Source organism: Osmerus eperlanus, chromosome 8, assembly GCF_963692335.1.
Source record: "Osmerus eperlanus chromosome 8, fOsmEpe2.1, whole genome shotgun sequence".
Classification (NCBI taxonomy): domain Eukaryota; kingdom Metazoa; phylum Chordata; class Actinopteri; order Osmeriformes; family Osmeridae; genus Osmerus; species Osmerus eperlanus.
In genome coordinates this window covers 882,888-907,018 of record NC_085025.1, presented here as the reverse complement: position 1 = coordinate 907,018, position 24,131 = coordinate 882,888, and the positions used below count along the sequence as shown (strand labels likewise).

Sequence of the window (24,131 nt, the reverse complement as noted above, 5' to 3'; positions counted from 1 at the left end):
CATATAACCTCCTACACCCGTCAAGATAACATGTAGATGTGAATGATTGCGTCTTCAAGTGCTATGCTGCCATCTACCGCTATTATCATTATTAATCATCATAAAACGAGCATGTCTATTTTTGCTTGGCAGGAATATGAAATATATATATATATATAAATACATCTTTAAAGAAACACAGACAAAACTTTTATATAACTTGTATTTTTCCATCAATAAAAATGTCAACCATCTTGTTCACAACTTTCTCCGTAACAGTTCTATATGTTGTTTCTCAGAGAACCACAAGCAGAGCAGCGTTTTAAACTTCTTTCTTCCCCTCAAGACACCAAGATAACTAGTCGAGTCTTGTTATCAGGAGTTATAAACTACAATAGCAGAATCGATTCATTGATGACAATGCTACCTATCACATGCACAGACAAACACTACTGTCAAAAAGGTTAGAACTCCATCTGATCAAATAAACGATTCTGGAATGTGCAACTTGACATTGAATAATTCCCCCCCACACACACACACACATACCACAGGCTATTTAATGTTAAATTGTTGCAAATGCTAGAATATCAGCCTTAGGTAGGCACTCTCAGCTTTTAAATGTCATTTTCAAGAGATTGATAGTGAATGTGAGTGCAAATTGATTGAATCTAGAACAGTCTGCTGTCTTGGGAATTAAGGCTACAGTTCAGTCTCTGATCCCCTGATTTCTCCCAGAGCCCTTCTGAGGAGGTCAGTGTTGTGACTCAGTGACTGTCCGTACAGGAAACACCACCAGCATAGTCAAAAGAAAGATCACAGTGATTCCACTTGTTGGTCAGTAATTGATGTCCCCCCCCCCCCTTTCCCTTGCACAACCTACTAAATATTCCCTTTTAATGCAATTGGTCCCTTTAAGATCTGTGTGGGCCCGCTGCTTCCTGGTGTGCGCATGCCTCACCGGCCCAGTACGGTGGCCAGGAGGGCCATCCTGATGTACATGCCGTTCTCAGCCTGACGGAAGTACGCAGCGCGAGGATCTGTGTCCACCTCCACACTGGATCACAACAACATCATCAGTACACACACAGTCAACACACACACAGTCAACACACACACACAGTCAACACACACACACACAACCATTGTAAAGCTTGATGCCAAACACACATTGAATAGATTCAAATACTTTAAGCCTTTTAACTGACCTCACAATATTACATTTACATTATTAATTTAGAAAAGCATTTCTTGTGCCTGTGGATGGCTGGTCCTGGGTGTAACCATGACGAGGGAAGATGCTGATCTCGTACCTGATCTCGTTCACACGGGGAAGAGGGTGCATCACCACCATCTTCCTCTTGGCTCCAGTCATGATGTGAGGGGTGAGGATGAACTGTCCGAAGCACTGAGGAACCACATCCTATCAATACTGTCCTCATGTACAATATCATTACTAACGTGTACATTCAGCAGACACTTATCGAAAGTGGCAACCTCTAGATCTGCGGTCAAATATTGTTCTGCAGTCCCCCATTGCTCCCCTCTCCCTCCCTCCTCCTCACCTCTTTGTACTCCTTCTCGGAGGAGAATCTCTCCTTCTGGATCCTCGTCATGTAGAGGACGTCTGTGTCTGGCAGCGCCTCTTCAATGCTCTCAAACTCCTCCTACACACAAACACAGTTAGGACATGTCAATATACAGGATTGTAGGACTACAGTACTCATTTCTAATGCACCAATCAAGTCATCAGTGTTATAATGCTGAATCATGTCATGGTGTCTCTGGGCCAGTAATCCAGTGACGCTGTTGACAGGTTTACATGACCTGAGTTCTTTGAAACCTCTTTCCTCACACAGGAGGAGCCTCACCTGTTTGATGCCCTTGGAGGCTACGAAGTGCAGGATCTCTGCGGGCATGTGCAGGTTTGGGGGAGCCACGTAGCGCAGTGTGATGCGGTACTGGGTCAGCAGCCGGGCCAGGGAGTGGACCGTGCGGCCGTGCTTCAGGTCACCCACCATGGTGATCTGGGACAGGGGAGAACGACCTTTAACAAAACATCCCCCCAGGTCCATCACTATGGCGAGGGGGGAGGTGTGTTGACCAGGGGGGAGGTGTGTTGACCAGGGGGGAGGTGTGTTGACCAGGGGGGAGGTGTGTTTGTCCTCACTGTCATGCCGTTGACGGTGCCCAGCTCCTCCCTGATGGTGAACACGTCCAGGAGAGCCTGCGTGGGGTGCTCCCCCACCCCGTCGCCGGCGTTGATCACAGGCTTGCGACACTGTCTCGCCGCCGTCTGGAGAGACAGACAGGACATCAGCTGGGTACAATCAACTGTCTCTTCACATGTAAATAACCTTGGTGCTCATCTCCTTCAGCCCACATAGCTCCCCTCTCAGCCTCCTCCCCAGCCTCCTCCCCAGCCCCCCTCACCTCCCCAGCCCCCCTCACCTCCCCAGCCTCCTCCCCAGCCCCCCTCACCTCCACAGCCCCCCTCACCTCCCCAGCCTCCTCCCCAGCCCCCCTCACCTCCCCAGCCTCCTCCCCAGCCCCCCTCACCTCCCCAGCCCCCCTCACCTCCCCAGCCTCCTCCCCAGCTCCCCTCACCTCCCCAGCTCCCCTCACCTCCCCAGCTCCCCTCACCTCCCCAGCCTCCTCCCCAGCTCCCCTCACCTCCCCAGCCTCCTCCCCAGCTCCCCTCACCTCCCCAGCCCCCCTCACCTCCCCAGCCTCCTCCCCAGCCCCCCTCACCTCCCCAGCCTCCTCCCCAGCCCCCCTCACCTCCACAGCCCCAGGTGTGGGATGTCTCAGCACCAGAACGTCAGCATAGCTGCTCATGGTGTGGACGGAGTCGTCCACAGACTCGCCCTTCTGGGAGGAGGAGGTGGCCTCGCTAAAGTGGACCACGGTCCCGCCCAGACGCTGCATCGCCGCTGCAAACGAGCTGCTGGTGCGCGTGCTGACCTCGTAGAACATGGACGCCATCACCTTACCCTGCGAGGACCAATCACATGTCAGAGGTAGGATATGGTACGGTAGGTTAGGCATTTGGGGAGTATTAAGGTAGGGTTAGGGTCGGCGTTAGGGTAGGGTTATGGTAGGAGGGGGTCAGCAGTAACCTTCAGGATGTCCAGGGTCCTCTCCTTCTGCACCATCAGGCGGAGCGTGTGGGCCACGTTGAACAGGTGAGAGATCTGAAACACCAGGAACAGGTGATGTCAACAACAGAACCTGGTCATGAAGTGGAAGTGGTGGGGAAAGAGTGCCAAAGAGTATGTATGTGTGAGTGAGTGAGGTGAGTGAGAGCATGAATCTGGCACCTGATCCTTGCTGAACTGCTGGGAAGACAGGATGTGCTGTCCGATGAGCGGGTGCAGCAGGGGAGAGGTCTGGAGGTGGACCACCGGGGGCAGATGGTGCTGCCCGGGGTGGGGCAGGCCAGGTGGGGCCTGGGGAGACAGCAGTCTGGCCAGAGGAGGGGGGTGGTTGTACCCATCACCAGCCCCAGAGAGGGCCAGCTCTAGAGGGGGGCGGGGGGGGGAGAAACACAACATGAGGGGAACGCAACAAGGAGTAGCTTTTCATCATCATCATCCTCATCAGTATTCTGTGATCACAGAGCTTGAGACTGATGTGACGATCAACGGCCTAAATCCACGAATCAAGAATCTTTTAAATAAATTGGAACTTTATATTATATAATTATGCATCTTTCAAGTGAACCATACTTTAGAGAAGTATTTCAGGGATGTAGTCAAGTTAAGAGAAGCCAGCGAAGCCACACACCTAACCCTAACCCAGCCAAGCCACACAGGGTAGAAGTGGGGCACAGAGTGCAACCCGGGTCAGAGCGCTGGTCCTGAACGGACCTGACTACCAAGCCAGCGAGGAGGTACTAGCAGGCAGACACACAGGCAGGGGTCAGGCAGGGGTCAGAGAGGGGTTAGTGGGGGCGTGGAAGCAGCGCTACAACAGAACTTCAAACCTTCATCATGCGTTCTTCGTAAAGCCCTCTCCTTTGAATCCTCCGCTGCTTACATAGTGACGGTTTGAACCAAGGAAATCAGGGGACAAACGTAGGACATTAACAACTACTGGACAGCATCATATCCTGTCCTTTAATATCTGCCCACTCAGCAGAGCAGCCTCATATCCTGAGTGTGCACCAGCGAGACTGGCTCAGTGAGGAGCAGGCCTGGTCCACTGAGGAGCAGACCTGCTCAGTGAGGAGCAGGCCTGGTCCACTGAGGAGCAGACCGGCTCAGTGAGGAGCAGGCCTGGTCCACTCCAGCCCCAGGAGAGAGTCAGGGACATGGATACAGATCTGTTCATCAGCAAGGTCGTGGTGAGCCAGTGGGGGAAGAGAGACATCAATCTCAGCAGAAAGATTGAATCACTATATTTCATGTCTGAAACAGAAATTATCTTTTTTGAAATGTAATTATTTAACAGACTTCAGTCTCTAGAAGGAACAGCATGCCGTCTATAATGGTCTAGGGGTCAGATTTAATTTTTTTATCTGTGAGGTTTGTAAAGACTGATTGCTTGTGCTTATAATCACGTTCCTAGACTCCTACAGACTTTAGGATTACCAGGGACTTTTAAGCTCCCTTTAGTCTGAAGCCTGTAGCCTGCAAACACACACACACACACACACTCACTACATAAACTTACACACCAGAAAGTCACCAAAGAAATGTTTCAGTTTCAGCAAGTTTAAGAACTCATTCACCCCCAGGATGAAACGGCATGCCAGCATCTTAAGCTCTTTGAGCCAACATAGGTTTCTGTTGCTATGGGCGACGGGTCATCGCTGGTCCCATGAAACACAAACGTTCTGGGGTGCGTTTCCCGAAAGCGTTGTAAGCCTAAGTTGATCGTAGAATCCATCGTAGGCTGAATCTTAGTTTTACGGGCCGTTCCTAAAGACATCGTAGCTAAAGTGTCTCTTGAAAATTCGTAACTCTTGAAAGTGCATAGATTAGCCTACTACTTACGAGCATGTTTGGGAAACGCACGCAAGAAATATCAATGGTTTTGTGTTTTGCTTGATCGTTGCTACGATCCATCGTTATCGGGAAACGCAGCCCTGGTAGTTTCATCCTAGCGTGTAAGCAGGAAGTGTGGTGGCACAGCAGGGGGCTGTATTACCTGGAGGCAGACCGGGGTCGGAGGCGCGGTGGATGCGGGGGGGTAGCATGTAGCGCCCGTCTGTTGCCAAGCGACGAGGACTCAGAACACGGTGACGCACCGCTTCAAATGGAGGGGTGGGCCGGGGGCGCTCTGGGGTCTGTCAAGCACACACACACACACTTAAAGCTTCAGCCAATCCCATGCCATTATGCAGTACTGAAAGTTTCAAAAGAACAAATTCACATGCAGATGTTCCACTGTGTGTGTCTGGGAGGGGGAGAGCCACCTACCCGTGGGGCTTGTTTGGGGGAGTCGGGGGGAAGGGGGGTGGGGGCTGGCCAGGTCTTCACATCCTCCCCATAGCCTGGAGGAACCAGAACCTGGCAAGAGAACATGGAGCTTAGAACCTCAGGACCACCACTGCAGCTCAGAGGTGGGAATGTTCCACTGTGTGTTAGTAAGAGAGAGCAGGTGTCTGGTGGTGCCTGCAGGTTTCTTACCTGTCCATCGATGTAGGCTACCTCTCCTCGGAGCACCACCCTGCGGACCTTCCCCTTCACCTTCAGCCCTTGGAAGGGGGTCCACCTGGACTTAGTGAACTGCATGGCCTGGGGAATCACCCACTCATGCTCCAGGTCCACCTGGGGGGGTGAGAGACACAGAGGCTGTGAGTGTGTGTGTCTTCATGTGAGGTGTGTGTGAGCAAAAGTGTGGAGGGAGTGTGTGTGTGTGTGTGTGTGTGTGTGTGTGTCTCTCTACCTCCACGTATGTGTTCTCCTGGGTGTGTGTGTGTGTGTGTGTCTCTACCTCCACGTATGTGTTCTCCTGGGTGTGTGTGTGTGTGTGTGTCTCTACCTCCACGTATGTGTTCTCCTGGGTGTGTGTGTGTGTGTGTGTCTCTACCTCCACGTATGTGTTCTCCTGGGTGTGTGTGTGTGTGTGTGTCTCTACCTCCACGTATGTGTTCTCCTGGGTGTGTGTGTGTGTGTGTGTCTCTACCTCCACGTATGTGTTCTCCTGGGTGTGTGTGTGTGTGTGTGTCTCTACCTCCACGTATGTGTTCTCCTGGGTGTGTGTGTGTGTGTGTCTCTACCTCCACGTATGTGTTCTCCTGGGTGTGTGTGTGTGTGTGTGTCTCTACCTCCACGTATGTGTTCTCCTGGGTGTGTGTGTGTGTGTGTGTCTCTACCTCCACGTATGTGTTCTCCTGGGTGTGTGTGTGTGTGTGTGTCTCTACCTCCACGTATGTGTTCTCCTGGGTGTGTGTGTGTGTGTGTCTCTACCTCCACGTATGTGTTCTCCTGGGTGTGTGTGTGTGTGTGTGTCTCTACCTCCACGTATGTGTTCTCCTGGGTGTGTGTGTGTGTGTGTGTGTCTCTACCTCCACGTATGTGTTCTCCTGGGTGTGTGTGTGTGTGTGTGTCTCTACCTCCACGTATGTGTTCTCCTGGGTGTGTGTGTGTGTGTGTGTCTCTACCTCCACGTATGTGTTCTCCTGGGTGTGTGTGTGTGTGTGTGTCTCTACCTCCACGTATGTGTTCTCCTGGGTGTGTGTGTGTGTGTGTGTCTCTACCTCCACGTATGTGTTCTCCTGGGTGTGTGTGTGTGTGTCTCTACCTCCACGTATGTGTTCTCCTGGGTGTGTGTGTGTGTGTGTGTCTCTACCTCCACGTATGTGTTCTCCTGGGTGTGTGTGTGTGTGTGTGTCTCTACCTCCACGTATGTGTTCTCCTGGGTGTGTGTGTGTGTGTGTGTCTCTACCTCCACGTATGTGTTCTCCTGGGTGTGTGTGTGTGTGTGTGTCTCTACCTCCACGTATGTGTTCTCCTGGGTGTGTGTGTGTGTGTGTGTCTCTACCTCCACGTATGTGTTCTCCTGGGTGTGTGTGTGTGCACGTGTCTCTACCTCCACGTATGTGTTCTCCTGGGTGTGTGTGTGTGCACGTGTCTCTACCTCCACGTATGTGTTCTCCTGGGTGTGTGTGTGTGTGTGTGTCTCTACCTCCACGTATGTGTTCTCCTGGGTGTGTGTGTGTGTGTGTGTCTCTACCTCCACGTATGTGTTCTCCTGGGTGTGTGTGTGTGTGTGTGTCTCTACCTCCACGTATGTGTTCTCCTGGGTGTGTGTGTGTGTGTGTGTCTCTACCTCCACGTATGTGTTCTCCTGGGTGTGTGTGTGTGTGTGTGTGTGTGTCTCTACCTCCACGTATGTGTTCTCCTGGGTGTGTGTGTGTGTGTGTGTCTCTACCTCCACGTATGTGTTCTCCTGGGTGTGTGTGTGTGTGTGTGTCTCTACCTCCACGTATGTGTTCTCCTGGGTGTGTGTGTGTGCACGTGTCTCTACCTCCACGTATGTGTTCTCCTGGGTGTGTGTGTGTGTGTGTGTCTCTACCTCCACGTATGTGTTCTCCTGGGTGTGTGTGTGTGCACGTGTCTCTACCTCCACGTATGTGTTCTCCTGGGTGTGTGTGTGTGTGTGTGTCTCTACCTCCACGTATGTGTTCTCCTGGGTGTGTGTGTGTGTGTGTGTCTCTACCTCCACGTATGTGTTCTCCTGGGTGTGTGTGTGTGTGTGTGTCTCTACCTCCACGTATGTGTTCTCCTGGGTGTGTGTGTGTGTGTGTGTCTCTACCTCCACGTATGTGTTCTCCTGGGCGGGCAGGGAGAAGATCTTGCGGGGGTTGTCGTAGAGACGGCGGATGATGTCATCGAGGGTGAGTCGTCCCTGGCTCAGGGCGGTGAGGAGGAGGGGCAGCATAGTCTCCAGGCCAGGGTAGCCAGGGGGGGGGGACGCACTCCTCTTCTCCTCCACTGAGTGGGGGGCTGGGGGGGGGCAGGGAATTAGCCTCACTGCAGCACCCAGTTCACCCCAATCTAGCTAGGTTCTGTCTCTCAGAAGGGTTAACTATATCTGGCTATGGTTAGCTAGCTAGTTCTGGGCTAACTTCTTCTGGATTAGCTACCTAGTTCTGGGCTGACTTCATCTCCGATCGCTAGATCAGTGTTAGCTAGATGCGTCCCTTGCCAGGCTCACCGTGGTCGGTAGCGAAGCAGTCAATGACATCCAGGTTGTCCCAGAGGGCTTCCATGTCCTCGCGGGTCCCCAGCGCCGGCCTCACCTGGGCCCAGCCTGCCCCCATGGACGCTTCATCCTCCTCGCACAGGAAGAGGTGGTGGGGGGCCACCTCACACGTCACCTGCACCCCCTTCTGCCTGGCAGCACGGATGATCAGGATCTGGGGGGGGGGGGGGTGGAGGGACAGAAGGAGAGACGGATAGGTAGAAGGATAGAAAGAAAAGTGGAGAGATAAATACTTTCTTCATCCCTAGAGGAAATGTAGGTGTTCCAGAAGTGTATCCAAAACGAGAGAGACAGAGAGACAGAGAGAGAGAGACAGAGAGAGAGGGACAGAGACAGACAACGTGACCAGATTTTTCCTGCTCCATGCCTGGTGGCCATCTTACCTCCTCCTTGCGGGCCACGTGGCAGATATGAACCGGCCGCTGGTACAGCTGGGCCACCAGCAAGATGGCCGCCACTGTCTGCTTCTCTGCGTGGGCCACGATGGGGAGGTGCTTGGGCCACTTCTCAAAGTGCTGCGGGGAGAACAACTGATCAGATCCCATCAGGCAGCAGGACGACAGACACTCAGGTCCGCTTCCTCTCCCTCCCTCCCTGCCTCCATCCAGAGACATGTTCTCCATCTTCAGGGGTGGAGTGTCGTTCAGGTACATCTTCAGCTTCCTCCACCCTTCCCCCTCCCCTCCCTCCCCCCCCCCTCCTCCTCCCCTCCCCTCCCCTCCGCCCCCCCCCTCCCCCCCCCCCCCTCCCTCCCCCCCCCCTCCTCCCCTCCCCTCCCCTCCGCCCCCCTCCCTCCCCTTCCCCCTCCCCACCTCCATCCAGAGAGACACGTTGTCCATCTTCAGGGTGGAGTAGGTGTCGTTCAGGTACATCTTCAGGCCGGCGGCAGCGCTGGCGATGGAGGGCAGGATGTCTGCGTTGTCCGAGGCTGCGCCCAGGAAGAGGGCGTAGTCACACCGGCAGCCTGCCTTGGCCAGCTGGAAGGAGACAAGCACAGAGGTGAGAGCTCCACAAGTCAATCCCATAATGCACTACAACATACACCCCACACACCCACCTTCTGCACCAGGGCGAGGGAGCTGGGGTCGGTGATGGCGGGGGAGGTGTTGGGCATGGCACACACCATCGTGACCCCCCCCGCCAGCGCTGCAGCCGTGCCCGACGAGAAGTCCTCCTTGTAGACGGCTCCCGGCTCCCTCAGGTGCACATGGACATCGATCAGACCTGGGGAGGGGGAGAGGGAGGGTTGATGAGATGGACGAGTCCTACTGAGGCAGTTGACTAGATGGATGAGTCCTACTGAGACAGTTGACTAGATGGATGAGTCCTACTGAGACAGTTGACTAGATGGATGAGTCCTACTGAGACAGTTGACTAGATGGATGAGTCCTACTGAGACAGTTGACTAGATGGATGAGTCCTACTGAGGCCAGCAGCTTACCGGGTAGACGGATGAGTTGCTGTGATGTCATACTGTCCACGTGAGTCTTGACGGGTGGAGACGGACCCACCTGACGCAGTGCCTGGGAACAGCAGGACACCATCAGTACTACACAGTATTATACTGCACCAGTACAGTACTATACTATACTGTACCACCACTATACTTCTATCACGTAACATCATTCAGCACATGATCATTCAGCGCCCCCCACCTGCACGAACAGCTTGGTGCACTTGATGTCGATGATGAGGGGGACGGAGTAGTCGATGGCCATGCGGCGCGTGCGGTAACCGCGGGTGACGAAGGAGGAGAGGCGTCGGCCTCCAGAGGACCTCATGGAGAGGTTGATGACCAGGTCGAAGTGGTTCTCCTCCAGGTAGTCCATGATGCTCCTCTGCTTGTCCCTGCTGTCACCCTCCTCCTCCTCAAACGGCCAGTCCACCGCCGTCACCTGGGCAACCAGACGGGCGGGGTTACGTTTCCGTGGTGATGATGCAGAGGGTTGATGGGGAGTGTGACGTTGAGGTGTGTAGGTGGAATGGTGTGTGTACCTTGACTCCGTGCTCAGTGTAGAAGTCTGCAGTACCCAGGCTGGCATACAGGTCATATCCCAGACTCTCCAGAGCCTGCACTGTGGGCAGCAGTTCACTCTTGTTCTGCGCACACACACACACACACACACACACGTTTATGGAGGCGGGGGGGATCTGAACCCTGCAACTTCTAGATCCACAGTCAAACGCTCTAACCACTGAGAACTATGGAGCCCCTGGTCCTCCACCCCAGGTCTCTGTGGGTCTGTGTGTGTGTGTGTGTGTACCTTATAGCTCCCGATGGACAGCAGGATGTTGCGCTGGGGGATCTTGAAGCCAGTGCTGAGCATGGCCTTCAGGTAGGCCTCGTAGCGGTTCTCCCCGAAGCAGGCCACCTCCCCGGTGCTGGTCATCTCCACTCCCAGAACCACGTCTGCCCCCGCCAGCCGAGAGAAGGAGAACTGGGGCACCTGGAGGGAGGAGGAGTTCCGGAGGGATGGAGAATAAACTATTTGTCCAAAAATACAACCACAAACAAGTCCAGAGTGTCTCCTTCCTGCCTCTGTGACCTCACCTTGACCCCCACGATCCCAGTGCCCTTCATCAGGCCCACAGGCTCCACCTCCTTGCCCATGATCACCTGCGTCGCCAGGGCGACCAGGTCCACACCCAGCGTCTTGGAAACGAAGGGGAAAGAGCGGGACACGCGGACGTTGCACTCTATCACCTTCAGCTGGTCGTCCTGGAAACACAAACACCTCAAGTTACTCATTAGTTCAAACTAGCACAGCCTCCAGTTTCACAGGTGACCTGTTGGACCAGACCAGACTCAGACCCTCACACACCTCACCTTGGCTAAACCAGCAGATGGTGTAGTCCACACACACACACACACACCCCTCACCTTGGCGATGAGCTGCAGGTTGAAGGGTCCCGTGACCTGCAGCTCTCGGCCGATGGCGTGCACGATGGCAGTGATGCGCTCCATGGTGGTGGGGTTGATGTCCTGGGGGGGCGTGACAAGAGTGGCGTCCCCAGAATGCACCCCGGCGTTCTCCACATGCTCCGACACCGCAATGGCTATCACCAAGCCATCACATGCTACAGCATCCACATCTATCTCCTGGGGAGAACACAGAGACACACGTCAGACACACTGCTATCGCAGACACACTGCTGTTGCAGACACGTAGGGGTGTGTAAGCGTGTAAGGGAGTCAGATGGCTGAGCGGTGAGGGAATCGGGCTAGTAATCCGAAGGTTGCCAGTTCGATTCCCGGTCATGCCAAATGACGTTGTGTCCTTGGGCAAGGCACTTCACCCTACTTGCCTCGGGGGAATGTCCCTGTACTTACTGTAAGTCGCTCTGGATAAGAGCGTCTGCTAAATGACTAAATGTAAATGTGTAAGACCTTGGCCTCTTGGATGAACTTGGAGATGACGACAGGGTACTCCTTGGAGACGGCCACGGCGCTGCTGAGGTAGGCCTCCAGGTCGCGGTGCTGGTGAGCCACGTTCATGGCCGCTCCGCTCAGCACGTAGGACGGGCGCACCAGGCAGGGGTAGCCCACCGCGTCGCAGAACCGCATAGCTGACTGTGGGGGGAGAAGAGATACACATCAATCATGACACCTGTAATACTGAAGTAAATCTAGACATTGTCCAGTCACCGTAACACACACACACACACATTTACATTTACATTCAGCCATTTAGCAGACGCTCTTATCCAGAGCGACTTACAGTAAGTACAGGGACATTCCCCCCCGAGGCAAGTAGGGTGAAGTGCCTTGCCCAAGGACACAACGTCAATTTCGCACAACCGGCAACCTTCTGATTACTAGCCCGATTCTCTAACCGCTCAGCCGCCTGACTCCCGTACACACCTCGGTCTCTGTCAGCTCCCTCCACTGGGGCTGGCTGATCCCGATGGTGTCCAGCATGCGGGAGAACTTGAAGCGGTTCTCCGCAGAGTCGATGAACTCTGGGGATGTCCCCAGGACGCGGCACTGTTGGCGGTGGAGGGACATGGCGATGTTGTTGGGCAGCTGGCCGCCCATGGACAGGATCACACCCTCAGGGTTCTCCTGCTCGTAAATGTCCATCACCACCTGGAGGAGGAGATCCACATCCCTGACTGAGCACGGGTCACTGCAGCCTGCAGTGCTGCTCTGTGGGCGTCTGTTAAACTGGCTGTGACAAGGCTCGCTGCCGTCGTTACCTCGAAGGAGATCTCATCAAAGTAGAGGCGGTCGCACATGTCGTAGTCTGTGCTGACGGTCTCTGGGTTGTAGTTGACCATGATGGTCTTGTAGCCCATCTGCAGAGGCACAACAACAACATGGTCACACACAGGACAGGAGGCCTTCAGTTCAACTGAGAACATTAGAGCTTTAATTGTGAAGAGCAGAGTTTTTCCACAATAAAAGCTCTACTGGCTCAGTCTGGATGTGGCTAATCCTTCCTTCTCCGGAATAGACAGCAGTCTAGTCAGCAAGGAGAGCAGATCCTCACCTCGACCCCCCCCCAGGCCCCCAGCTCTGGTTGAGGTCCTCACCTCTACCCCCAGGCCCCCACCTCTACCCCCCCAGGCCCCCCCTCACCTTGCGCAGCTCCATGATGCAGCCCACGGCGCACCAGTCAAACTCCACGCTGCTGCCGATGCGGTACACCCCGGAGCCCAGCACCATCACGTGCTGCTGGGAGAAGCTCACGTCGCTGCTGCTGCCGTTGTATGTCAGGTACAGGTAGTTTGTGTGGGCGGGCCACTCCGCCGCCACCGTGTCCATCTGCTTCACCACAGGCAGAATCGACCAATCGTGACGCAGCTTCCTCACAGCCAGCTCCGTGCTGGGGGGGAGGAGCCAGAGGAGGACGAACGTCTTAGAAACATGTTTAGATATTCGAATAATATCAATATAAAAGGAAGGCGGCGTGTGTCACCTCTGCACGGCCATGGCGATCTGCTTGTCAGAGAAGCCAAGCTGCTTGGCTCTCCTCATCACCTCAGGGGTGATGCTGCTTCCCTCACGGCAGGAGGTCTCCAGCACGCGCTCCTGCTCTGCGATGTTCTGCATCTTGTGCAGGAACCAACGGTCGATCTTGGTCAGGTGGTAGAGGCGGTCCACTGTGTAGCCCGCACGCAGGGCCGACGCCAACACAAAGATACGCTTGTCTGTGGGCGTCTGCAGCTCCTGGAGACACGAGGAGGGGGAGGAGGAGGTGAGCGAGGAGGAGAACGAGGTGAGAGGTGAGATGAGGAGTAACGGAGGGGGATGAAGGAGGTTGTACCTCATCAGAGACAGGTTTGATAGTGTGGTCGAACCCCACACAGTTCTCATCCACCATCCTCAGGGCCTTCTGGAACGCCTCCTCGAAGCTGCGGCCAATAGCCATCACCTCTCCTGCAGACAGACGCACACCGCAGCCAGTCAGAGCCGGGTGGTGGAGGGGGGAAATGCAGCGGTACAAACACTCTAGGTGCATGTTGCCATTCGACATATCGAATGTGTGCATGCTCATTTAAGGGATGTCATACTTGACAGTAAATTCATTGTGCAGCACAATATCCCCGCCCCAGCGTTGTCCTGGCGCGGCAGGGCTCTGGGTCTTACCCACGCTCTTCATAGAGCTGCCGATCTTGGTGCTGACGCGGAGGAACTTGCTGAGGTCCCAGCGAGGAACCTTCACCACGCAGTAGTCCAGACTCGGCTCAAAGTTAGCCGTGGTGGAGTTGGTCACCGAGTTCCTGGACAGAGACACAGGATGGTCAGTCTACAGGAGCAGCCCCGCCAGACAGATGGCTCTAACCCCACATCAAATCACATTCAGTTTGAGTTCAGCAAAGTGTTTGACTTATGTTGTAGTCAACGTCCATCCATTACAGCATTTCAAAAATACTGTAGAACTACACATTCCTGACCCATCACCTTCGGCTGTAGTTTCTATATGCACTATTCGTTCATCACTAAATCAAATCCTGTTGTGAGCATCTGCTAGACAGATAAACAGGAAGTGAGAGCAGGCGTACCTGAGCTGGGGCAGGGGGATGCCCAGGCCTAGCTTGGCCGCTACGTAGGCCAGTGGATATCCTGTGGCCTTGCTGGCCAGGGCAGAGCTGCGGGACAGCCGAGCATTCACCTCGATGATGTAGTACTGCGCACACACACACACACACGTTAGGTCATATTCCAATGTATGATAAACAATCACTCAGGCCAGAAGTGTTTGTAGTTGTGCGAGTATGTTATGCACGTGTAATACGTACCTGTTCAGACTCAGGGCTCAGGGCGTACTGAATGTTACACTCCCCTACGATGCCCAGGTGTCGGATCACCTTGATGGCCGTGCTCCTCAGCAGGTGGTACTCGTAGTCGTTCAGCGTCTGGCTGGGGGCCACCACGATAGACTCCCCTGTGTGGATGCCCAGAGGGTCGATGTTTTCCATGTTACACACCTGGGGTTTAGGGTCAGGGGTACACATTCGGGTCAAGGGTCAGCCAGGCACTACAGGATAGGTCAAGTACCCATCTATAGGATATAGGGATGCAGCGATTATCCGATTTGACTATTAACCGGGATTTAAACGTCTTGGTTTTGTAAGCGTAAAGGCTCAGCTACAGTAATAGTCTTTACTTCTACCACTCAATACAATAAAATCACATTTATAATCGTAATTTTTCGTTGCGAAAGACTGGTCACTCTTTAAATGAGCTAGCAGTTAGCCAATTCTAGCTAGCTGATGTTTACTAAGCTACAGGTTGTTTGCAGCCGTTTAAATTTGAGTCAATGAGAGCAACTAGCGATGCCAATGGTGTAGTGTTCTTCAGCTGGCAAGGTGACAAGAGTGTTCGTGTATCAATGAACGTAGCCCAGATTAGCTAACGTTAGCGATCTACTGGGAATCGCAATGGTGTACAGCAGAAATTGTTCTTGAGAATGTCATGTGATTGTCCCCCCCAAAGTATAAATGAGTTTTTGCCACCGGCTACTCATCTGAATTAGGCACCAAGATTTACTCCTGAGAAGCGCATCCCCCCTCTCCCTCTCCTTCCCCCCCCCCTCTCCCTCTCCTTCCCCCCCCCTCTCCCTCTCCTTCCCCCCCCCTCTCCCTCTCCTCCCCCGCCCCTCTCCCTCTCCTCCCCCCCCCTCTCCCTCTCCTTCCCCCCCCCTCTCCCTCTCCTCCCCCCCCCTCCCCCTCTCCTCCCCCCCCCTCCCTCTCCTCCCCCCCCCCCTCTCCCTCTCCTTCCCCCCCCCTCTCCCTCTCCTTCCCCCCCCCTCTCCCTCTCCTTCCCCCCCCCCCTCCCTCTCCTTCCCCCCCCCCTCTCCCTCTCCTTCCCCCCCCCCTCTCCCTCTCCTTCCCCCCCCCTCTCCCTCTCCTTCCCCCCCCTCTCCCTCTCCTTCCCCCCCCCCCTCCCTCTCCTTCCCCCCCCCCTCTCCCTCTCCTTCCCCCCCCCCCTCTCCCTCTCCTCCCCCGCCCCTCTCCCTCTCCTCCCCCCCCCTCTCCCTCTCCTTCCCCCCCCCTCTCCTTCCCCCCCCCCCTCTCCCTCTCCTTCCCCCCCCCCCCCCCCCTCTCCCTCCCCCCCCCTCTCCCTCTCCTTCCCCCCCCCCTCTCCCTCTCCTTCCCCCCCCCCACTCCCTCTCCTTCCCCCCCCCCTCTCCCTCTCCTCCCCCCCCCTCTCCCTCTCCTTCCCCCCCCCTCTCCCTCTCCTTCCCCCCCCCTCTCCCTCTCCTTCCCCCCCCCCCTCTCCCTCTCCTTCCCCCCCCCCTCTCCCTCTCCTTCCCCCCCCCCTCTCCCTCTCCTTCCCCCCCCCCTCTCCCTCTCCTTCCCCCCCCCCTCTCCCTCTCCTTCCCCCCCCCCTCTCCCTCTCCTTCCCCCCCCCCTCTCCCTCTCCTTCCCCCCCCCCTCTCCCTCTCCTCCCCCCCCCCCTCTCCCTCTCCTTCCCCCCCCCTCTCCCTCTCCTTCCCCCCCCCCCTCTCCCTCTCCTTCCCCCCCCCTCTCCCCCTCACCGTGATGCAGTTGTCGTAGGCGTCTCGGACCACCTCATACTCGATCTCCTTCCAGCCCTTCAGGGACTTGTCCACCAGAACCTGGGATGTGTGTGCGAAGGCCGCCGTCACCAGGGTAACCAGCTCCTCGCGGGTGTTGGCGAAGCCGGACCCAAGGCCGCCCAGGGCGAAGGCTGAGCGCACCATGACGGGGTAGCCAATACGCTCCGCAGCCGCTACCGCCTGGGGGGGGGCGTTCATTTAGGTTACTTGGGCAGCACAAGTCCAGAGAATGAGGAGACAGAGAGGGAGGCTGTGTGGTGATGTGTGTGTGGTGGTGGTGTGTGTGTGGTGGTGTGTGTGTGTGGTGGTGTGTGTGTGTGTGGTGGTGTGGTGTGTGTGGGGTGGTGGTGGTGTGTGTGTGTGGTGATGGTGTGTGTCTCACCTGCTCCAGAGACAGCGCTGCCTCGCTGGGGGCCACATGCTCGCTGATCTCCTCCATCTTCTCCACAAACACCTTCCTGTCCTCCGTCATCTCGATGGAGGCCACGGGCGTGCCCAGCACCCGTACCCCGTAGCGCTCCAGCACGCCGCGCCGCGTCAGCTCCACGCCGCAGTTCAGAGCAGTCTGCCCCCCGAAGGCCAGGAGGACCCCGTCAGGACGCTCGTTCTTTATCACCTGAGACAGACAGGAGGGAGCCACCGGCTCGGTTAATCACCACACCTGGTCAGTCCCAGACGAAGGCCTGCGTCTGGTTAATCCCCTTCTGGTACCTGGGTGACGTAGTCCAGGGTGAGGGGGAGGAAGTAGACCTTGTCGGCCAGCCCCTTGGAGGTCTGGACCGTGGCGATGTTGGGGTTGATCAGAACTGTCTGGATGTTCTCCTCCTTCAGGGCCTTTATGGCCTGGTGGAACCACAACACTCCTCTGTTTAGAGACTAACACTTAGTTTACTAACGTTATACATGGTTAGCTCAAAGATACGTACTTTACAGCCTGGTGGAACCACAATATGATACCCCCTTAGTTTACTAACATTATACATGGTGTAATGTGAGTTAAATAGTAACATGTCATTGCATGTTGGATATCCGACGTGAGGAAAGCGTCGATGCGTCACCTGGGAGCCAGAGTAGTCGAACTCTCCCGCCTGGCCGATGGACAGCCCTCCAGAACCCAACACCAGAACCTTCCGGGGGCGGACGAAGTCCTCGGGCCGGGGAGAACCGGGGTAGGACAGGTACTCATTCAGTCTCTGCATCACTACAGGGGGGAGAAAACACAGCTGGGTACACTAACATATCAAACATTTAGATTCCTGATTCAGTTGAAGAAAATCTATTCTGACCACCTTCACACCTGGATGTTTAGCCTCACATGGTCCACCTCAGCCTCACCTGTTCTAGCTGTCTCACCTGGTCTACAGGCCTCACCTGTTCTAGCTGTCTCACCTGGTCCACCTCAGCCTCACCTGTTCTAGCTGTCTCACCTGGTCTACAGGCCTCACCTGTTCTAGCTGTCTCACCTGGTCCACCTCAGCCTCACCTGTTCTAGCTGTCTCACCTGGTCTACAGGCCTCACCTGTTCTAGCTGTCTCACCTGGTCCACCTCAGCCTCACCTGTTCTAGCTGTCTCACCTGGTCTACAGGCCTCACCTGTTCTAGCTGTCTCACCTGGTCTACAGGCCTCACCTGTTCTAGCTGTCTCACCTGGTCTACAGGCCTCACCTGTTCTAGCTGTCTCACCTGGTCTACAGGCCTCACCTGTTCTAGCTGTCTCACCTGGTCCACCTCAGCCTCACCTGTTCTAGCTGTCTCACCTGGTCTACAGGCCTCACCTGTTCTAGCTGTCTCACCTGGTCCACCTCAGCCTCACCTGTTCTAGCTGTCTCACCTGGTCTACAGGCCTCACCTGTTCTAGCTGTCTCACCTGGTCTACAGGCCTCACCTGTTCTAGCTGTCTCACCTGGTCTACAGGCCTCACCTGTTCTAGCTGTCTCACCTGGTCTACAGGCCTCACCTGTTCTAGCTGTCTCACCTGGTCCACCTCAGCCTCACCTGTTCTAGCTGTCTCACCTGGTCTACAGGCCTCACCTGTTCTAGCTGTCTCACCTGGTCCACCTCAGCCTCACCTGTTCTAGCTGTCTCACCTGGTCTACAGGCCTCACCTGTTCTAGCTGTCTCACCTGGTCTACAGGCCTCACCTGTTCTAGCTGTCTCACCTGGTCCACCTCAGCCTCACCTGTTCTAGCTGTCTCACCTGGTCTACAGGCCTCACCTGTTCTAGCTGTCTCACCTGGTCCACCTCAGCCTCACCTGTTCTAGCTGTCTCACCTGGTCTACAGGCCTCACCTGTTCTAGCTGTCTCACCTGGTCTACAGGCCTCACCTGTTCTAGCTGTCTCACCTGGTCTACAGGCCTCACCTGTTCTAGCTGTCTCACCTGGTCCACCTCAGCCTCACCTGTTCTAGCTGTCTCACCTGGTCTACAGGCCTCACCTGTTCTAGCTGTCTCACCTGGTCCACCTCAGCCTCACCTGTTCTAGCTGTCTCACCTGGTCTACAGGCCTCACCTGTTCTAGCTGTCTCACCTGGTCTACAGGCCTCACCTGTTCTAGCTGTCTCACCTGGTCTACAGGCCTCACCTGTTCTAGCTGTCTCACCTGGTCCACCTCAGCCTCACCTGTTCTAGCTGTCTCACCTGGTCTACAGGCCTCACCTGTTCTAGCTGTCTCACCTGGTCCACCTCAGCCTCACCTGTTCTAGCTGTCTCACCTGGTCTACAGGCCTCACCTGTTCTAGCTGTCTCACCTGGTCCACCTCAGCCTCACCTGTTCTAGCTGTCTCACCTGGTCTACAGGCCTCACCTGTTCTAGCTGTCTCACCTGGTCTACAGGCCTCACCTGGTCCACCTCAGCCTCACCTGTTCTAGCTGTCTCACCTGGTCTACAGGCCTCACCTGTTCTAGCTGTCTCACCTGGTCCACCTCAGCCTCACCTGTTCTAGCTGTCTCACCTGGTCTACAGGCCTCACCTGTTCTAGCTGTCTCACCTGGTCTACAGGCCTCACCTGTTCTAGCTGTCTCACCTGGTCTACAGGCCTCACCTGTTCTAGCTGTCTCACCTGGTCTACAGGCCTCACCTGTTCTAGCTGTCTCACCTGGTCTACAGGCCTCACCTGTTCTAGCTGTCTCACCTGGTCTACAGGCCTCACCTGTTCTAGCTGTCTCACCTGGTCTACAGGCCTCACCTGGTTTCCTCAGTCTCACCTGGTTTGCCGCTCTTTCCATCCTTATGATCCCGGACCGTCTCCATGAAGACATCAAACAGGCCGACCAGGTCAGTGGGGCCTGCCATGTGCTCTGGGTGGAACTGGACACTGCAAACACAACATTACTGCTGCTGTCCACCCTGCATAACAATACCCCAGGCCAGGACACAGGGGTGTGAAGTGTACCTGTACAGGGGTATGAAGTCTACCTGTACCTGAACAGGGGTGTGGAGTGTACCTGAACAGGGGTTTGGTGTTGTGTACGATGCCTTCGCTGGAGTGGTCGTTGGCGTTGGTGAAGAGGACATCCCAGCCAGGGGGAAGGGTCAGGGGGTCGACCGCAAAGCCGTGGTTCTGAGACGTAATGAAACAGCGGCCCGTTCCCTTGTGGATGCACGGCTGGTTGTGACCACGGTTACCGTACCTGGAGACACACACACACCGTAGAACTATAGGAAGCACAACAACTCTGAATGTATGTATCATGGTTCTAAAGGTTCTTTAATTGTTCACAACAGAAAAAGACAAATGACCCATGAATAGACAGTCTCATTTAATGTAGGCTGTTATCAAAATGTTATCAAACTGTGATTAATAAAGGGATGGGTGTAGCTCAGGGTTAGAGGATTTGACTGCAGATAAAGAGATCGCAGATTTCCCCCTGTACGTTGCTTCGTTTAAAAGCATCTGCCAAACAAAACGTTAAAAAACCCTGTAAAAACCCATTCTCAGGGAAGTAGCAATAATCCCAAGTAACCTTGAGGTGCAGTGTGTCTAGTGTTATCCACAATTCCGGGGTGGGGGGGGGGTCTCTGAATGTGAGCTGGTATTCTCACAGAACCTCGTCTGGGACGAACAAACCATTTAAAATGCTGAACACCCTCCGCCCTGTTCCCCCTGGGAGCTGACCTGCATGTCACAGCCCCCTCCTCCTCCTCCTCCTCCCAGACACAGCCCCCTCCTCCTCCTCCCAGACACAGCCCCCTCCTCCTCCTCCTCCCAGACACAGCCCCCTCCTCCTCCTCCTCCCAGACACAGCCCCCTCCTCCTCCTCCCAGACACAGCCCCCTCCTCCTCCTCCTCCCAGACACAGCCCCCTCCTCTCAGACACAGCCCCCTCCTCCTCCCAGACACAGCCCCCACCTCCTTACACACAGCCTCCTCCCACCCCACCAGACACAGCCCCTTCCTCCTCCCACCCCACCAGACACAGCCCCCTCCTCCTCCTCCCAGACACAGCCCCCTCCTCCTCCTCCCAGGCACAGCCCCTTCCTCCTCCTCCCAGACACAGCCCCTTCCTCCTTCCACCCCACCAGACACAGCCCCCTCCTCCTCCTCCCAGACATAGCCTCCTCCTCCCACCCCACCAGACAAAGCCCCCACCTCCTCCTCCTGCCCCACCAGACATTCCAGACAAGGACAAAGGGAGGTGAGGCGTCTGCTCTGGCCTCGGCACCTACACCAACAACGCTGCTATCTCAGGAGTGCTAAGAAAACACAGCGGGTGCCTCAGCTGGGCGCTAACAAGAGACCGCTGAGATCAGCAGAAAGTGTTTCCACCCCACAGCGCTCTCAGGCCACAGCGCTCCCAGGCCACAGTGCTCCCAGGCCACAGCGCTCCCACGCCACAGCGCCCCCACGCCACAGCGCTCCCAGGCCACAGCACTCCCAAGCCACAGCACTCCCACGCCACAGCGCTCCAAAACTTGAAACTTTTGGGTCATGTCGTGATCCATACTTAATCTTGTAGGTCTAACACCACATCTATACTTAATCTTGTAGGTCTAACACCACATCCATACTTCATCTTGTAGGTCTTGGCTCCGACGACCAGGGAGAGGAGCTGGTGACCCAGGCAGATGCCGAACACCGGCTTCGGCTCGTCCACACACACCACCCTCCTCAAGTTTTCCACGGTCTCCATGCAGAACTGAGGATCTCCGGGGCCGTTGCTAAGGAACAATCCGTCAAAGTCTAGAGGAGGAGAACATAGGAGCACTGTAGCCTGGGCAACACACACACACTGAGGGGCTGAATATATAATATATTTGATGTATTTTCAGCTTTTAACAGACGCCTTTATCCAAAGCAACATACAAATAATGCAGCAGAAATTTAAACTGAACTGCACGGTTGTAGCAGAATGCTGGTGGTTAATCCTCTGCCTGTAGTAAGGGACACGCCCTAATCCAGCTGTGGATGTTACCTGTCTGGTCCAGGGGGTGGTCCCAGGGCACCACGGTGACGCAGGCCCCTCGCTGGGCCAGGCAGCGGATCTGGTTGTTCTTGATGCCACAGTCCACCGCTGTTATCCTCACCTTGCCGCTAGGGTTGAACACCCTGGGCTCCTGGGCAGCACAGATGGGGGAAGGAAGAATGTTAATAATAATGATATTCATTTATATTATTGCAGATCCATAAGTACAACCTGCGATTTATGGATCTGCAGTCAAACACACTAACCACTCCCATCCCACATCAACACCAAAACAGAAAACACTTCCAAAACAATTATATAATCTATAAATCTAAATTAGAATAATTGTACTTCTTTCCATATGCCTATATTCATATAATGACAATATAGAGCAGGGCATAACTATCATGCTTTTATATGATGCCTCAGGTGTGCTGCTCTGCTCTGCGCTGGCCACAGACTAGGCCTGTACCTTCATGGAGACCTCCCTGACCAGGTTCCTCTGGTCGGGGTTGTCCAGGGGGATGCTGTCGGACGGGGTGCCGTCCACCACCAGCTTTCCCAGCATGGTGCCCTTCTCCCGGATCTTCTGGGTCAGCTGGCGGGTGTCGACTCCTGCAGAACATAGCCCAACAACGTCAGTGGAGACACACCTGAGAGGAAACAGCTAGCCTGGTCCTAACAAGTCACCGTCTGTTCGTCACTTCAGCAACTTTGTGTCTCTGTGGGAATAACTAGTCTTTTCTGTGTTCAGTTACAATGCACAGCTATACTGCACAGCTATACTGCACAGCTATACTGCACAGCTATACTGCTCAGCTATACTGCTCATAGTGCCCATCTACAGGGCCGTCAAGGTACAGTGCCAGTGAGCTGGTGTTGAGTGTGACGGGTATGTAACAGCTGTAGCCACGCTCCGTCACGACAAGGCTCGTTCGCCACTCACTGGGCTCGAACGCACGACCTCCGACTTGCCAAGCGTGACCACTACCAGCTACGTCAAAGAAAAGCTAGCTCTTCGTTGACGCGGGTGGCCTGTTACATACCTGAGGAGCGAGTTTCACGGTTCTAACTCCGTTACATGAGCTGTGGGCTGGACTCACCCTCCAGGCCAGGTATTCCCTGCTGCTGGAGCCACTGGTCCAGGGACATGGAGGCACTCCAGTGGCTGGGGTTCTGGGACACCTCCCCCACGATGAGAGCACACGCATGGATCCTAGAGGACTCGAACCACTGGGGGGAGGAAACACACACACACCAAGCTTCATATTGTGCTCTCTTGACCAATGAAACGATGACATTCCAACAGTAACAGTCAAAATATCAATAACCCAGCAGTCAGCCCACCTTACTGAGCCCACAGGCTCCCTCCTCATCCTGGGGTACCCCGTAGTTGCCCACCAGGGGGTAGGTAAGGGTGAGGATCTGGCTCCTGTAAGAGGGATCGGTCAGGGCCTCCGGATACCCCACCATGCCTGTCTGGAACACTGCACACACAGCCGTCACGTTACCCGGCCGTCACGTTACCCGGCCGTCACGTTACCCGGCCGGCACGTTACCCGGCCGGCACGTTACCCGGCCGGCACGTTAGGCAGCACACACTCCCATCTGAAGGCATAGCCAATTCAACTGTGCATAGCTACATGATTATCAATAACCTTACATTCATTTAGCAGACGCTTTTATCCAAAGCAACATTAAAATCGTGCATATAGAATCAGGAATAGTAAATTAAGAGTAATCAATAATAGTGTGTCACTGACTGCAGTTCCTTATTACACCAGAGGATACGTTCTCGTTTCAGAAGGAGCTCTTGTTGCCCTGGTAAATCTACATGCAGGGGTCAAAGGGCATTTCACCATGCTGACAAGCCACGCTGAATGTGCGGGCGAATGGGGGGGCTGCGTTTGTTGGGGCTGACGTGGGCTTGGGAGCCGCGGGTACAAAAACCTCAACTTGAGGAGTAACTAAGTGCAGCAGCACCACCAACAACTTAAATCTTTCACATTCAGTAATAAAGGCGAGGGGAAATGGCTGGAATACTGGCTGTTATTTGCAACAAATGAACCCAGGGAAAGTTATAACGTTACAGACCTACGAGTAATAGTGATTTTAGCTAGCTACCTGGCTAACCCCAATCTTTTGGGGGATAGCCTAAATATTTCCATGAATTCAGCTAGCTTTAGGACTTACCAACTTCTCCAGACACAGACACGTTTGCCCCAAAAAGGCGGCCTCTAAACGTAGTCCCGTCCTCTAAAATCAAGGTTCCCATGTTCGATGGAATCATTATCGTATTTTTAGTTGGATGCCCTTGTCCAGTTCCGCGATGATTTCTTCCTTGCCCACGTGAAAAGCACGCCGCGGTGAAGATGCTACGGAGGATGCGTGAACAAAAACGTTACCTAGATTCAATATTTAGCGATAAACACAGACAGTCTGACTTACAAAAAAATATAAATGAGAGTAAATGAATGAATAGTGAGAGATCTGTTGTCTCTGTATGGC

General features: G+C 54.8%; 1 protein-coding gene across 3 annotated transcripts; it reads right to left on the bottom strand.

Moving 5' to 3' along the window:
* Positions 1-202: 202 nt before the first annotated feature.
* On the bottom strand, positions 203-24,106 carry cad (carbamoyl-phosphate synthetase 2, aspartate transcarbamylase, and dihydroorotase). Of its 3 annotated transcripts, none has more exons than XM_062467159.1 (44): positions 23,817-24,106; positions 22,971-23,110; positions 22,727-22,856; positions 22,096-22,238; positions 21,633-21,774; positions 21,229-21,400; positions 19,665-19,850; positions 19,425-19,534; positions 17,279-17,421; positions 16,932-17,063; positions 16,603-16,836; positions 16,179-16,400; positions 14,437-14,625; positions 14,200-14,324; positions 13,784-13,917; positions 13,461-13,573; positions 13,113-13,363; positions 12,773-13,019; positions 12,391-12,489; positions 12,056-12,280; positions 11,582-11,764; positions 11,075-11,293; positions 10,745-10,912; positions 10,458-10,640; positions 10,189-10,293; positions 9,849-10,088; positions 9,635-9,716; positions 9,251-9,417; positions 9,006-9,170; positions 8,577-8,708; positions 8,146-8,347; positions 7,744-7,934; positions 5,613-5,753; positions 5,403-5,492; positions 5,131-5,269; positions 3,965-4,012; positions 3,300-3,499; positions 3,099-3,173; positions 2,761-2,973; positions 2,150-2,275; positions 1,851-2,006; positions 1,545-1,646; positions 1,293-1,387; positions 203-1,036 (listed from the first exon to the last, which is right to left on the bottom strand). In XM_062467159.1, exons 1-44 carry the CDS (start codon positions 23,911-23,913, stop codon positions 937-939), a joined length of 6,756 nt encoding a protein of 2,251 aa, XP_062323143.1. In that variant the 5' UTR covers positions 23,914-24,106; the 3' UTR covers positions 203-936. The 3 variants fall into 3 exon arrangements, with proteins under 3 accessions (XP_062323143.1, XP_062323144.1, XP_062323145.1); XM_062467160.1 differs by having other exon boundaries at positions 3,965-4,009; XM_062467161.1 differs by lacking the exon at positions 3,965-4,012.
* Between the last annotated feature and the right edge of the window lie 25 nt (positions 24,107-24,131).